The 17123-nt window shown below is 40.7% G+C and overlaps 3 protein-coding genes across 3 annotated transcripts in view; 2 read left to right on the top strand and 1 right to left on the bottom strand.

Annotated features, from left to right (window-relative positions):
- LOC124141158 (exportin-2-like) overlaps positions 1–4130 on the bottom strand; it is a 34592-nt gene extending 30462 nt beyond the window's left edge. Inside the window, exons 1-2 of the mRNA XM_046509077.2 lie at positions 4053–4130; positions 844–929 (exon numbers count right to left, since the gene is read on the bottom strand). Coding sequence (XP_046365033.2) covers positions 844–928 — 85 coding nt within the window. The 5' untranslated portion in view covers position 929; positions 4053–4130. The remainder of the gene's footprint in view (positions 1–843; positions 930–4052) is intronic.
- A 637-nt stretch (positions 4131–4767) lies between these two features.
- Positions 4768–6407, top strand: LOC124143149. Its single transcript, XM_046511985.2, has 2 exons — positions 4768–5154; positions 6194–6407. The coding sequence occupies exons 1-2, from the start codon at positions 4817–4819 to the stop codon at positions 6405–6407; spliced, it is 552 nt and encodes a 183-aa protein (XP_046367941.2). The 5' UTR covers positions 4768–4816.
- Positions 6408–10166: 3759 nt separating this feature from the next.
- On the top strand, positions 10167–16781 carry LOC124141151. The gene is made up of 4 exons (XM_046509067.2): positions 10167–10440; positions 12289–13054; positions 13892–14265; positions 15195–16781. Exons 2-4 carry the CDS (start codon positions 12292–12294, stop codon positions 15993–15995), a joined length of 1938 nt encoding a protein of 645 aa, XP_046365023.2. The 5' UTR covers positions 10167–10440; positions 12289–12291; the 3' UTR covers positions 15996–16781.
- The last annotated feature ends 342 nt before the right edge of the window (positions 16782–17123 follow it).

The following is a 17123-nucleotide window of genomic DNA, read 5'->3' as shown; positions in this document are numbered from 1 at the left end:
TGGATTAGCGTGTAAAGTTTGGAAATCACGTTCAGAATATCGTGATAAGAATAAAGATAGTCTGTTGTAAAACTTGACTGTCAGTTTTGTCATAAAGTGGAACACATTGGAAACATCTCTTCTTAACGTACATACTTCTCTATACATTTCTATGGTTCACGTTTCTTTTGGCGGTGAGTATATATTAACACCAAGTCTGCTGAAAATAATGAGGAAAGACAAACCCAAAAGTTTCTTGTACAGACTGAGGTTTTTGTTTTGAAAAGATCTTTAGATTACTTGCATTTCACAGATAACAGGTCACAGATAACAGGTCAATAAAACATGATATACAGGAAAAGGCCCTAATAGTTTCTTGTATCTAACGCTTGAAAATGAGTTTGCTAAAATTCCTACATGAGTTCCTGCATTAGGTTTGTGTGTAGTGGTGGGACGATACAGTGATGCATTGGTGGATCGCGATATTTTACTTCCCAATCTTAGTCACACACTAAGTACAAAACATCGATTCATACCTTAAATGTTTACTTAAATGGCTGTTACACCAAACACTAATTAGCAGTGAAAAAGTAAATATTTTCATCCGTTGCGTCATACTTGACACTGCCAGCTGTAAATCGTCAGTGTGCCAGATATTTGACTATCCTGTCTATGAAAAAGATGGCTTACACACCACAGATAAGAGCTCTTACAAGTATCGTGATACATATCGGATCATGAACAAGGTATCATGATACATATCGGATCATGAACAAGGTATCGTGATACGTATCGGATTGCACAGTTGGTGTAACATCCCAGCCCTAGTGAGCAGTATCCACAATGATGTGTTTCAGGTCTCACCTTGTTTTCGGGTATCCATCTCAGGTGACAGGGTTTGCTGGAGGTACCCAGCTAGGGCCAGCATGTTGCTGTCGGTGATCTCCATGCTGCAACAACACCAACATATAGAAAACTCATTCAAAAGTGAGTGGGGGGTTAATTATCAGCATGCCTTGTCATCCTCTACCTGTATATGTTCATGGCATAGCCTATTCATCCCCACCAAAGGGGCACTAATCTCTGGCTTCTTCCCCGCTGTCCAACACTCAATGCCAGGGCTCACTAGTCGCTGTTGGTCGATTCGCTCGTTAAAGTGAGTGAGTTTAATTTTAAGTCACATCGGCAATATTGCAGCCATATCGTGACTGCTTGTTAAAGAAACTGAGCATCACAACTGACTTGGCTAACGTCTGTACGTACAGCGAAAATAAATGTTTAGGCAATATCTATACCCATTTCTGCACACTGAAGATTTTGATATAACTAAGGTGCATATTAATTAATTTCTTCAACCCAAACAGACATAAAGAACGGTGGAAGCTCATTTGATGCCATTATTTGGAAATACCCCTGATGGTTATAGTTTAATGAAAAAAGGTATCTCTGCTGTGAAAACATTTTTCGGATTTTGGATTGCATGGATAATACAATCACTACTCCCTTGTTGTCATCCATGTTTCCCGGTATAACACAACACCTGTGTATTTGTTGTCATTCACTTGATGCTCAGTTAATGAATTTATTACAGGTATAGTTAGTGGTCGGTTGTAATTACAATTTATGCATATTGCTGTAGCATTGAACAGAATCATTCTTGTTCCTCTACTGTTTGTCTACGTTTTCTTTGGAAAGTTCTTCAGTGCGAGACAGACAACAAGAAGTTATTTTCACAAGCTTTTTCATTTGTAGACATGTATATGTTAAAAATGTGATTCATTCAGGTAAATTTGAAAATTGACTGAAATATACATCCATTTACGTGACAGACTGACTAAAATTATTCAGATGTTCAAAAGTGCTTAAAACATCAGAATAGAATAATCATGCCAAGATTAGAAGCCAAAACATATATAAATTTTCTTTTACTTAAGTTTTCTTTTAATCCTGTCGTTTGTTTCATCAAAATGTTTGGAACTCGTTATCATAATAAAATAAATGGACATCCACCAGAAAAAAACAACAACAAAGGCAACAACCAGTCCCAGCAGATTGTCAGAGATCACAGTCCCTTTAAAAGTTGTGTGTCATTATTGATATTATCATAAATATTTCTCTGTTGTTCTTATTAGGTGGAATGATAGGAATATTGAAGCTCTATCAAACCTTTCTTTAGTTCTAATCAGTAAGCCTTTGACTCATGACATCTTAGAACACAGCAAAGTTCTGATAAGCAAGGTAAGTCAACTAGATATTTGTGATCTGACCAGAATGAATCGGGATGCGCTCCTACCTTAGTAACGGTTTCCAAGTTATTTTCAGCTGCCAATGTTGTCTGCCTTGTTAAAATAACAGGGGGAATGAAGGGTTTGCCCCCCAGTATATAGCTTGGGTTAAATGCTTTCATAATTAAATTTGATGTTCAGTTATCATTTGAAGTGAATGACCAATTTGTGTTTGATGAATGTGGCCCCAATGAATGTCAACAGAGACCATAATACTAAGGGACGGCCCTCCCCTTCAGTTTATCATAAACCATCAGCGCTACGGTCTGGCATTAACTGATACACCCAGATGCCCTAGTTGCTGTTATTTTGGTTGGTTTGTTGTTTAACGCCGCACTCAGCAATATTCTAGCTATATGACGGCGGTCTGTAAATAATAGAGTCTGGACCAGACAATCCAGTGATTGATATCATGAGCATCAACCCACGCAATTGGGATTGATGACCGTGCATCAACCAAGTCAGCGAGCCTGACCACCCTATCCCGTTAGTCGCCTTTTACGACAAGCATAGTCGCCTTTTACAGAAAGCATGGATTGCTGAAGACCTATTCTACCCCGGAATCTTCAAAGACCCCTGCATGTTTGTAATAAAGTCCAAGTCAGTAACGGAAAACACATCCAAGTGGTGTTTGACAAAGTATGCAATTTGAGCGAGATGTGCCTTGATGATGTGCTGCTGGTGGGATAATTGGATGCTCGCTGTCGTCTGCTTCATCTTCTGTGTTATCATCATCGATGACAGGTTCAGCTGTAACTGGCACATCGGGGAGAATACTGAGTGTCGCCAACAGTTAATGATTGTGTCTTGTTTCACTTCTTTACAAGCAGTCCTGATAAAAAGCAAAGCTCGCTTGACGTCTAGGGCTTGTGGTACTTCAGCATCAACTTTGTCAAGGTGTAATTTCATTTGCTGTTTTTTATAATAAAGCTTGAAATTCTTTTTATTATCCCGGCATCTAGTCGCTGAATGTGCAATGTGGTGTTGGGTGGCAGAAAGTTACATTTGACATAAGTTGTGTCGACAGTAGTACCGAATGGGGCGTGGTCCAACAGCAATACCACATGGCGTCAAATGTGGGGTCATGTGGGGTCAAATGTTCTGCTAAAACAATGTGGCCTGTTGTATTTGTGAATAACTAATGATATAAACATGATGAATGACATGATAGTGATGATGAACAGTAAACTCTAACATACATTAATATTGGTAGGGTGATCTTTGAGTAAACATGGTAAACATGTCAAATGATAGTTTGGGTTGATTAAGTTTAACGTTTGGAATTCATATTTTGGATTTGGTTACTGGGACATATTGGCAAGTATGTTTAGTTCCGTCTACGCCAAACAAGTAAAGGTCGTTTAAGCCTAATTCTGCCTAATAGTATTTTAGTATTTTTAAGTTTAATATTATCGCGTTTCTATATTTCGTTGGTGTGATCAATAGTTGATGAAGGACTGTCTCAAATTAACAGCACGATGGCAATTATTTTACCTATGCTCACGTAAATCGTTAAATTGTTGCTTCAGTATTATAACACAATCGATCCAACATGCGTGTAAGTACGAATATAAAACTAAATCTAAAATATATCATGATCTGTTCGTCACTGGCAGAAATAGCCGGTGCGTCTGGTGGTCAGTGGAAAATAAAAACATCCACTAGGTTGAACCTGTTAAGCTGCCTTGTACTTGTTTCGGAAGGCAACATTTATATGTTCGACATAAAACCATGTGCAGTATTTATCAAATGAACAATACTTAAGAGACAACAATGTGGAAAACTCACATGTCTCACACAAATGGCGCCTGTTTTGAAAGATCAGGGGAAGATCACTCTCAATTTCCATTCTTTATTGCATGCCGCTAAATGTGATGTCAAAAGGCAAAGAATGTAATGACTACTTTTTCAACAAACACTAGCTCGTGAATACCATTACAGTCAATGTAAAAAATATGAAAAATATATAAAAAGTTAACGATCGAATAACGATTCTTATAATTCACACGTAAAACGTTCATTATTGAGAACATTACACGAACCCTTTATAGCCATATAAAGTTGCAAGAGAACATTCATGTTCATGTTTTTAAAAATCTGTCTGTCTCGTCAATTATATAAATGCATTATGTTATGGATTTTGTTTAGTATAAGAGAAGATATTTTTACTAATTCAAACTCAACAGCAGAATGCGAACGTGAAAATTTAATCATTCACCTCACACTGGCAGGTTTTCCCGACTCACTCGCAGCCCTGTCTGGAATAGCAGCAAAATTGCTAATGCGGCGTTGAGAATAAATTATAAATGTGAATTCAAAATGGCATTTCTTCGCATTTTGTTTTCAAGGGCATGCTTGAAAAAAAACACGAAAAAAACATAGCTCCTGACTAGCGATTTTAAGTGAAACAAAATGCACCCAGAATCTACATTATCTCTGACGTCATGTTACTCTGATATGTCACGTTATTGTGACGTCATGTTATTGTTGTCCATATGCGCATGGAAACAAGTCGTACCCATGCACAGCAGTGTCAAAGATTATCATCTAAAATGGGATGTAGGCAAACTAAGGTTAAACCTATGAAGCAAACATCCCCCGAGGAGGCTTTGGCGGGCAAGATTAACTGCCCTCACGAGCTGTACTACGCTAAGTGGCAGGTGGCACCGCCCACACCCCGCCTGACAGGGGATGAGATTCTTCAGCAGCTCAGAGATGACGGGTTGGTCCCTGTCCACCAGACACGCGGTGGGGTTGCTTTCTCTGTGCCCGCCACCGAGTGCGGTGTTGCCCGCGGCAAACCACCCCGACGTCTGGAGCAAATCCCAGTGCGATGCTTCTACACAGCTGAGAGGAGGAGACAGAAAGCTGATGAATTTAGATTTGACAGGTATGACATTACCCCCATGACCTCATTTGTACGAGGATGTTGGGGGAGGGGGGTTATCTTATTATAAATTGTGATATGTAAGAGAGACTATATAAAGCCTAACGTTGCATAAATATGGCAGGCAAACAAATAACCTTCTTGTAGATACCCGCCCACGTAGGAATATACGGTAATGAAAACGCCGATAAAGCAGCTAAACTATCCCTTAAAATCCCAGAAATAAGCTTAAACTTACCCATCTCAAAATCAGAAATTCAAAGTGTAAACAAGCAAAAAATCACTAAAAAATGGCATAACCTATATCTAACCTCAAATAGCCAAATCAAAAAAGTACTCAGCAAACCACTAACCAAACCAAAAATTCTCCATCCATCAAAAAAAATCGACAGAGTAATCACTAAACTCCAAACAGGACACACCAACCTAAATAACCACCTAAATTTAAAAAAACAAACACACTACAGGTAACTGCCGCAACTGCAAACAACTAGAAACCCCCGAACACGCACTCATCCACTGCACACACTACCTAACACATCGAACCGCATTACAAACAACCCTCAATCTTAACAAGGCTCTCACTCTAGAAGCAATACTAAACCCACAAAATAAACTAGAAAACTTCAAGGCCTTAGGCGTATTCTTAATCAAAACGGAACTAATAAAACGCATCTAAAAACACAATAATCTACCAAATCAAAATCACATAAACAAACAAACATCCACCATACCCAGCTCCCTTAGTTCTCTCCCCCCCCCCCCCCCCCCCCCCCCCCAACCCCATCGGCATCTATTCCAAATCTCAAAATTCCCAAATTCTATATAAGCAACCCCTAAAGCCCCCTCTTGGGTTGCACAGACCACTTTCGCCCCTTTCGGAAACACATGAAATGGCCTGGCCGAGCCCGTGTGCGAAATACGCATCAGTCGGAAAGCGCACGTTAAATCTCCAAAGTAAGTAAGTAAGTAATAAATATGCATGACTTACCAGTGCATGCGCATTCGATTGACATGTTCCAATTACAATAATCTATTGCAGGCTAGTTGAGCAGGTTCAGAGGAAACAGTTGGACAGAGAAATAAAGCACAAAGCTGTGAAAGACGAGAAGAAACGTCGCGTTCCTGAAAGAAATGCTGGCGGAGCATCAGCTCCAGATGAGGGACGAAAAACTAAAGAGACTGGACGAAGAAAGGGCGGCGAAGCGGAAGAACCCCTCCAAGCAATAGATGTGCAGGCGGGTGGGTGGGTCTAGTGTGGGGTCGATGGTCGGGTTTGGGCCAGGGGGTGAGGGTCGGCCATTAACAAATAACAATGCATTGTCCACATGCACTGTGAGTGCTAGAAAGCTATATAACATTTATGCCATATTTATAAACATTACTTTTTTATGTTTAAGTTTTGTATTAATTAATGTAACATAATGCACTTCCAGTATTTGTCTAAGTGTATAATACCTGCGCGAAAGAGGATTATATGATGTACCATGTTATACAAATAAGTAAACCATACACACTGTATTTTGTGTTCTCTATAACATTCAAACTCAACATTCAATTTTGTTTCTGAGTATGTCATGTATTTGTATATTTCTGCGTCGACAATTAAATCCACCTTTGGCTTGAATTAGATATAAACCTTGTTTGAAACGAACCCACACTAAGGGGTCTCAATTACCACCTTATTCTCGTATACCGAAATATGTACACAAATATGTTCGAAAGACAATATACTCTCAATTTGTACAGACAACAGTGACATCCTTTCCATACATACGGGCGGTTGGTTAGGCCAGTAGGTATGTGTACGTCAGCGAACCAGTTCGATTCCCTTAAATTCAATATTCACTACAAATGCAATGCCAACCATTAAACTGCTATACCATGTCTGTACATACTTGAGGTAAATGTTCACTCGGTGTACATGTAATATATAATAAAATAATAAAGTCCACGTTAGTCCATCATCTAGTTTCATCTGAAACTGATATAAAGAAGATGATGGACTAACGTGGACTTTATTATTTTATTATATATATATTTAATTATTACTATATTGTGCCTGAGAGTTAGAACTTTATGTGCTTTATATATATATTTATCATTTAACTTAAGCATTTATCCATGACATAAGCTTATGACATAAAAACATGTATGTCATACCCCAATGACATAAGTATGCAAATTAGATATGCAAATTAGATAACCGGAAGAGGGAGCGGTTTGATTTGAAACTATATATTATAAGTGAAGTTACACCAGAGATATAATCAGATTACACAGAATCGTTGTTGTTACCGTTATTAAAGTTTCAATTATTCTGTAAAAGTCTGTTCAAGTATTTTGTTTAAAATAATCCGAGGAACTTTTTTTCTCAGCGAATTGTTTATTTTGGTTTACATGGCTATGGAACACATATATCACTATGCACGATCTATACGTAAGATTTCGACAAGTTGCTGATGTTAATGTTTAATGCCATTATTCCTTAATTTGGAAGCAAAAATGTGAAAATGATAAATAGAATTCATCACTCGTGTTTTTTAATATGGGAAATATCAACCTCGTCCCGTTAATCGGTATTTGCCTCGCCAAAGGCTCGGCAAATACCGATTAACTAAGACTCGGTTGATATTTCCCATATTAAAAAACACTCGTGATGAATCCTCTCTCTCTCTCTCTATATATATATATTCGAGAAGAGGCACTTGTATTTACTTCAGACTGTTCATGTAAAACAGTAATACACACCTTACTGTGTAATAAACTTTACTGTGCTTTACTGTGTGCACCCCCTCCCCCCCCTTTTTATTTAAAAGAACCCCTTTATTTCTGTATAAATTACCACCAAAGACAATAAATAGATCTTAATTGTGCAACCCCCCTTTTATAAAAAGCTGTATCCGCCCATGTTAACCACACGCTGGTTTTCTGGAGTTATCCCCGATGGAATGGAGGATGGAGGATGGAGGATGGAGGCAATCACCTTGTAATTATTCCCGCAGGACCAAGTCACAGCTCAGAAGAGGACGTTCTTATAGCGAGAAAATAAGCGAAAACGTTGATGTATTTATCACCTATTTGTACAAAAATAAACTACTTCGTTACATCAGACATTAAAAGAGTACCGATGTCCAGCCAACATCGATTTAAGGGACTCTGACACACCGTCTATATTCATACAGCCTACCTACATATTTCATACACTAGAAAGTAATCGTGCGCGCAAACTTTTATCTCCTCTCAAGGAGCCTTTGGCAGGCATTATACTGGGGGCTAAATCTGGGCTGTAGGGTGGGTGGTTTAACTGTACAGCCCAGACTTAGCCCCCAGTGACTATTTCCTGTTCCGGCAAATGAAATCTGCCCTACGAGGAAGACGCTTCCAGGATGACGAGGACACAAGGGCTGCCATTGTCACCCGTTTGGGTAAGACTTCCGTCTGTATCACCCCTCAAATATATGTAAATTTATAATCCAAAACTGGTTCCCACAGGAGATATCGCATGGGTGAGATCTACAGTGTACATATCGTTTTTTATAAATCACTGAAATTTTTTTTCACGCGAATTTCGATTTAGGAATGATATTGGATGATAAATAAAACCTCACCCTCGTGTCTTTTGATAAGGCAAGCCTCGGAGTTTTTCCACTTTTATCAACTCATGTTGATATATTTGATATATAAAGACAAGAGGGTGAGATTCTACTTTTGGAGGGGGGATACGGGCGGAAGTCTTCCACACGATTGTGGCATAGTATTGAAATAGTGCAGATGTCCAAGAAGCACTATTGATAGTGGCTTAACCCCTGCTGGGCTGAGGGTACGATACATCCCTCTCCGTCTTTGGAACAAGGGCAATACAGCTAATGTATAATGTATAATGTATATGAGTGAGTGAGTTGGGTTTAACGCCGCTTTTAACAGTATTCCAGTTATATCACGGCGTGTCAGCCTTATGTGGGAGGAAAGTCCGAAGTGATGCAGGTCTTAGACGTTTACCACTTCGGCGAAACCCACGGGTATGGTGCTGACAAAACCAGAAACATAATCGGGGCGAACCGGGATTCGAACCCACAATTATAGGTTTCTGGCTTGGCCAAGGGACGCAACTCTGCACAGCGAATCGCGGCGCCTTAGACGACTGGGCCACCCGTGCCCCCGTAATGTATATGAACAAAAGTAATATTAATGAGGAGTCACATAGTTGCAGAACTCGTTCATGTTGGCTGACAGTAAATGTTCAATACGCTGGTTATAAGGGTGAACAATGGGGATTATAGGGTCTTATATAATGGCAATTAAATTATTCGAGACATATACCTACCTATGCTAATTAGCCTTTGGAATAAAGTTTTATTCGGACAATGTTGTCCTGAATCGGTCGCTAAAACACACATTGAAACTCGATAATTAAGAGACATGCTTTCGATCAAAGGGCTCCCTCACCCACAAACATCAAACCTTCCCCTCATATAGAGTGAGTGTGTGAGTGAGTGAGTTTGGTTTTACGCCGTTTTTAGCAATATTCCAGCAATATCACGGCGGGGGACACCAGAAATGGGCTTCACACATTGTACCAATGTCGGGATTCGAACCCGGGTCTTCGGCGTGACGAGCGAACGCTTTAACCACTAGGCTACCCGACCGCCCCTTGATGAGAATAGTGAAACGATGCAAACACGGAGACACCTCTTGAGTTATTAAGATACAACACATATTTTTACTTCAAATATATGCAAGCCTCATAAACAGGATTCTGATATGAAATATAAATATCTTAAAATTCTAAATGTATTAACCTTTCGCCAATTTTACACCGTGCAGGTTGAATTAAGTAATCTATTCGCGAGCACGGACATCTCGTGCGAAAAGTGCCTGTCAAAGGGTCGTGCGTTATTGCACGTGGACCTTTTGGACCTATCTCCTTACGTGTAGCTATAGGTTTGTCATCTGATATATATCTTAAAGAACTCTCTCTCAACAACCAGGTTTGAAGTTGATACACATTTATTGAAACGATACTTTCTATTATTTGCTAACGTCATTTATTACCAAAATGAACCGAATGCCATATCTCGCCTTTTGAAAAGCGATTCCTTCTGCGGGAATGTCTCGCGAGACAGCCAAAGGGAGACAACTCCTTATTTATCTCGCTGACCTAGATAGAAGCCAGCGAGAACCGGGTTGTTGATAGTGAGATACACTTGAGACATTCGACCCGTCGATACTGGTGTTTGTTTATTTGACTGCGAATGTGAAATACCGTTTCCGAAAAAGCGATATCAGGTAAGTTTTGAACAGTTTATACTATATCTCACGTGGAAGAGTATATTATTGGTCATATCAGTGATTTGCGGCACTGAAATTAGGCGATTTCAAAACAATCGATTTCTCAGCGGACGTGTCTCAAATATGGCCGCCGCTATAATTATAGTGAGACGAGGCACGTCATGGTAGGGATCAGTCGGTGTTGTAAGACAAGTATACATCGCGAATGTGTATGGTTCTGAACACGACAGGTCAGCTTAAAATTCACAATATATGAAAGTATATGGTCAGGCTAGCCATTCGTGTGAAGCGAGGTACTACACACCAGGAGATGCAGAGCTTACTGTTTATGTTATCACATCATGCAGAGCTATAGCCCCGATAACATCAGTCATATATCTATTTTACTTAGTCATACATGTATTGATATATTGAATGGGAACTTATCGATGGTAAGATAAATAATGCCCCACTTTCTGAATATTGTACTGTAAAAAAACACAACAATATTAATTATAAGTATTTATAGTATTATCACTATTGATAAAGAGTCCATAAATAGTGTTTGGAAGCCAAACATATGACTATATATTAGTTAACTCGATTGATAATGATACTACTACTCCTAATGACTACTAGGTACTACTACTGACTACTCCTACTACTACAGACCCGTGAAGATTCCGGGGTAGAATAGGTCTTCAGCAACCCACGCTTGCCGTAAAAGGCGACTATGCTTGTCGTAAAAGGCGACTAACGGGATCTGGTGGTCAGGCTCGCTGACTTGGTTGAAGCATGTCATCGATCCCAATTGCGTGGATCGATGCTCATGATATCAATCACTGGATTGTCTGGGCCAGACTGGATTATTTACAGACCGCCGTCATATAGCTGGAATATTGCTGAGTGCGGCGTTAAACAACAAACAAACTACTACTTCTACTACTACTACTACTACTACTACTACTACGACCACCACTGACCAGTGAAGATCCGGTGAAGAATAGGTCTTCAGCAACCCATGGGAACGGGATGGGATGGTCAGGCTCGCTGACTTTGTGGTTGCATGTCATATCGTATCCCCATTCTTGGATCGATGCTCATGTTGTCAATCACTGGATTGTCTGGTCCAGACTCGATTGTTTTTCAGACCGCCGTCATACAGCTGGAATATTGCTGAGTGCAGCGTTAAACAAACAATCAAACAAACAAACTACTGCTACTACTGCTGCTGCTGTATTAGGAATGACAGTAAACTGCTACTGCAGTGGCAACAGTCAAAATAACAGTTAAATTAAATGAAAATATTAAAATAATGAGCAAAAAACCCTACCAACCTTTTAATTTCAATTAAACATATTTTTTTTGATGTAATTGCCAACAGTAGTATAACAGTAGTATAATAATATAATTGAGATCGGTCTCATGCATTTCGAGATACTGTGGAGGCAGTTTAGGGAAGTTTAGAGAGAAACAGACATTAATAAACTGTCTGTAAGCTGAGACTCGACTTTACCTGACGATGACATTGAACCCGGCGTACTGTATAACATGACGTCCCAGCTATCAGTTTGTTTGTGAGTTTGTTGTTTAACGCCGCACTCAGCAATATATTCCAGCTATATGACGGCAGTCTGTAAATAAGTCTGGACCAGACAATCCAGCTATTAGTAAAACACGAAGAGGCCCAGCTATTAATATACCATAATGTGCCCATCCATCCCTGATAAACAGATTGAGAAGATTCACCGCCTCAAATTAGCTTTGTTTATTGCTTGTTTTGAAAGGAAACCCAGATCAAGTGGGTGTGATTTAGAAATGTCTGACGAGTCACTTTCAGTGCAAATTGTCAGTCTCTTGTTGCAGGAAATGGCGATGGACCGACAGTATTCCAAGGCGTTCTTCCATTCTTTCATTGATGCCATGCAGAAGCTGTGTCGCCAGTATCTTGTTTTTGACCAGGCTGTTGAGCTGTGCGGCTACTTATCGCTTGAAATCGACAACAGCAAGAAGGAGAGATACGTTCTCAGTGAACTGGTCCAGAACTCGGGGGATGTCATCAGCGAGAGCTACTGCACCAAGGCATTCAGAACAGTCAGGAGAAATAGCAGGAGTCCACAGAGGGCGGAAGACAGCGGTCCTCCATGGAAGGCGAGGATTATACACGAGGACAATGGGCAAATGTCTAGGGACTCGGGTAAACCGATCCAGCGGGACAGAAGCCAACCTGGACCTGTGTTTCAGACCGGAGGATCATTTAACAGACTAGGTGACCACAATACAAGCTCGAATAACCCCTTTCCTTCTAAAACCAACCAGTCCGTATCAGGATCTAGAGTAACGAACTATAATCAAAGATACAGCCCAGTAGAATCGGTGTCAGTTGTACAAAGACGCCACAAACATCCTCATCCTCAAGCAGCTCCTGAAGCTGTCCCCGTCCAAATGTTTACTTCCAAATTTGTACGTGATGGACCATCTGGTCCACATGGTCCATGGCAACAGGTGATTCCCTCAATAACAGATTGTGAGGGGATGGATCACTGTGATGGATCTGGTGATGGTTCAAGAGCTGGGAAGAGGAGGGCCACGCCTGAGAGTCATATGCAGACAGGGAGCAAGAAAGTTAAGGGTATGTATTCTGTCACATCAACTGGGACTGTACTATATGCGACCATGAGAGCTGCACATGTGTTCACAATTTCGTCCATTAAGCGTGCCGGGATCCATTGGGTTCACATCCCAGAGTCACCCTGATTATGATCCTTGGTCTATCAACAACTTACACTGCACGTTGATTTTGCTTGTGAAATATGTTATGTGAAAGCTGTTATTTTGGGCTTCCCTCCCCAAATTACTGAGTGAGTGTGTTTGGTTTGAATGCCGTTTTGAACAGTTTATTTGTTTGTTGTTTAATGCCGCACTCGGCAATATTCCAGCTATATAACGGCGGCCTGTAAATAATCGAGTCTGGACAAGACAATCTAGTGATTGACATCATGAGCATCGATCCACGAAATTGGGATACAATGACATGTATCAACCAAGTCAGCGAGCCTGACCACCCGATCCCGTTAGTGGCCTCTTACGACAAGCGTAGTCGCCTTTTGCGGCAAGCATGGGTTGCTGAAGACCTATTCTGACCCAGATCTTTACGGGCGACTTTGAACATTATGTATATAACAGCGTGTCGGCATTAAGGCCCAACGCTGCTTCGAACAGTTATCCAGTAACACTGCGTGACAGCTTGATGTGGGAGCAAAGCCCGAGCTGGTGCAGGTCTTCGACATTTACCACAATGGTAAAACCCACGATCACAAAGATAGTGTTAAAAAACAAGAAGCATGATCAAGACGAATCTGGAATTCAAACCCTCCCGGCACGCACAAGGGACGCAACTCTTTACAGTGAATTGCAGCGCGGGGTCAGACCAAACTCCTCAACTCACCATTATACTTTTGTCTCACAGAGTCACCAGGGTCTTCTAATGCAAGCACCAACGCCTCCTTCCCTGTCTCTACGTTATCCAGCTCCTCAACACATTCCCGACTCCCCTCCTCACAATCCGGCCCCTGTGACAAGTCTTCCATCGTCACGGAAGACATGCCAATCATTGTGAAGGAAGAAGGCGTTCCCTTCCTTATAATCAACCCCCAAGACGAGGACCTCGAAACAAACGGAGAAGGAGACTCAGAAGTCGAGAGACTTATCCAGGAAGGAGGGGTAGATAACTCTTGTCTTCTGGACGGAGATGCCGTGGGGCAGTTGCTAGAGGCATCATTGACTGAGGACATGAACAAACACACTTCAAGGAAAACCCGGGGACACGTCAAACTATTTCAGGTTTGTTTGTTGGTTTGGAAATCATTGATAATCATGCGTGACTTCTTTGAGTTGGAATACTAAGTAAGGATGAGATATATGGATGAACAACTACTTTATAACAATTAGGAGCGACGTTTCAGTGTAGGTTCTGACACCGTTATCAAGCGAGTTGCCTAATTGTTATAAAGAAGTTGTTTTCCATTGATCTTATCCTTACTTAATCATGCGTCGGCAATTCACGAAAAATCAGTAAAATCAGTTATTCCAAATACCAAACATGGTCATGAAAGTAAGGCAAAAACGATGGGATTGTCACATAAAATAATGCTGGGAATCTCTTTGGATGCCTTAACAAACAAAACATGAACCAAACTGGTCCGAGCTAACGGATCAGATCATCAATATCATGACACAGACTGAACACAGAATCAAGACGATGGAGATGAGTGTTCTTTGATACATGTGTCAGAAAGCACCAACGCAGGACTCTTATGTTTCCGATCCAACATGCCTTAAAAGAATCCATCTATGGTCATAAAATATTTGCTAAATCACAAATGCCTCTTTGGCACTTCATTGGTTAAAAATTATTGTTACAATATGAAGACTGTTTGACTTAAATACCCTCCATGGAGGGAAGACCTGAGATCAAATGAATGCTCTTGCACGTTCGTTTTAGATTGTTGTATTTCTTACCTTAGTTAGGAGCTCCACAGAAACACATCCACTGAATGCATACGTCTGTGAAAGCACCGGAATTCCGTTTGTTAGTCCACTTGTGTAGGGTTGAACTACATTCCATTCCAATATACCTCCAGTTATGAAGACGGTGTTATATAGTTTAAAGTTAATGTTCAAGCAGACAGCAGGATAAGGAAATTGGATTTCAAATTCCTGTGGCTTAAGCAATTTAACCTCAAACTGACTTTGTTCTGTGTATTTTTCAGGAGTATTTAGTATCTCAAGGAATTACCATTCCGATGCACGACTTGCCACCAGCAGACCTGGACAGTGTTCTAGGAACATTTTTCTGGGACATCCGAAAGGACAACGGTGAGGAGTATGAGCCTTCTTACTTGAAGAACATGCAGTCCAGCCTCGAGAGACATCTCAAGTTCTGCGGCTACAGCTTCTGCATCACCCGGGACAAGATATTCGAGAACAGCAGGACCAAACTAAAGGACAAACAGTCCTGGCTCATCCAGCAGGGTAAAGGAATGCTGCCCAATAAGACCGTATTCCTCTCCGAGCAGGACATAGACGTGTTGTTCCGCATCCAGAGACTGGGAGATTATAATCCTGATGTTCTGTTGAATACGATCTGGTTGATGGTCAATATCAATTTTGGGAATGTTGTGAAGAATGTTCGAGAACACGGTGATCTGTTGTGGAGGGATATAGAACTGCAGGTGGATACTTCCGGTAGGGAATGTGTCATGTTGAACAAGTCCCCCTTTCCTGTGGTACATGTGGACAACACGGTGCCTTCTAACCGGTGTTTGGTAAGGCTTTACAAGACCTTCAGAGACAGCAGGGGCAGATATGTTGAAGGTACTTGCCCGTTTTACCTCTGTCCCAACCCAACGACGATGGCGGAATGGTTCAAACCGTCCCCTGCTGGGGTAAACCGGCTGAACAATATGGTTCGAAGGATCGTCGAGGGTTCTGGACTTCCACTGGAAAAGAAGTACACCAATTCCAGTATACAGATGTTGATCAGAGGGCCATTGAGAACTCTCGCTGACTAGATATTGTCTAGATCCAAAGAGAGGAAGTGAGTATGGTTTTACGCCGCTTTTAGCAATAGTCTGCTATATCACGGCAGAGGGCACCATCAGTTGGCTTTGAAGAGTTATTGCCTTTGCGTTAGAACAACGCCACGTCCTTACAATGACAGTTTATTTATTTAAGAATATTTATAGCTTGAAAGCTAAGAAACAACATGGTCGACAGGGCGACCTCCTACGTTTGATTCCTCACTTGGGTTCAGTGTGGGATGTTAATTGGTGGATCTGATTGGCTGGAATATTGCTATAAGCGACGTGAAACAACATCATTGCCTTAAACAAATTTGATGAACGTATTATGTCTACAAGGGTTGCGAGATATTTGGTTCCAGTAACAGCGGCACCGAAATGCTTTAATAGTGGCCAAGATATTCTTCAGACAGTACAAACCAACTTTACCGTACATTTTGAAATTCATTGTTTAGACGTTTATACATGTCTTTCGGGGAAATAGTGTGATCGTTGCTCATTATACAATTTGTTTTGAATACCATTCTCTGCCGAGATTCTGCAGAGTAGTTTTTATTTATATGTTTTATTCATTTCCTGCATAATTTGTGCCACGGGTAGTGCTTTTTCAGTGTCTTGTTATTAATTGTTGCAATGCATTGACATAATTACGATATAGATCTTTTGGCAGTGAAGTGAAACCCTGTCACATTCCATTCACGAAACAAAATACCGCAGCAATAACAGCAGTTTCTATAATGTTCATGAATAAAGGACACATTGCTCTTTCCTATGTAACATTGTGTCTTGTTTCCTTTCTGAAATTGCCTTAGCGTACGCACTGTGCACATACGTTTCATCGGGATTGAGGAATTATCTGTTCTTTCTCGAATATTGCCTTCAGATGTGGCAACATCGACTATGGCTACATCCTGAGGCTATTTATGCACATTGACCTTTAAGAATGTAGATAAGAAAAACATGCAGTAAACTTCGTTTATAACGAACACGTTTATAACGAACTGACTAGGTTTGCATATACAGTAAACTACGTTTGTAACGAACATACGAATACAACGAACTGACTGATATAACGTAGTTTTTTTGTCCCGGCTATTTGCTGTTTATAGGCTGTATATA

This window comes from Haliotis rufescens, unplaced genomic scaffold (assembly GCF_023055435.1).
Source record: "Haliotis rufescens isolate VD_foot unplaced genomic scaffold, xgHalRufe1.0.p SCAF_2, whole genome shotgun sequence".
Classification (NCBI taxonomy): Eukaryota; Metazoa; Mollusca; class Gastropoda; order Lepetellida; family Haliotidae; genus Haliotis; species Haliotis rufescens.
Note: the sequence above shows the minus strand (reverse complement) of the source record. Positions and strands in the feature narration are given on the sequence as shown.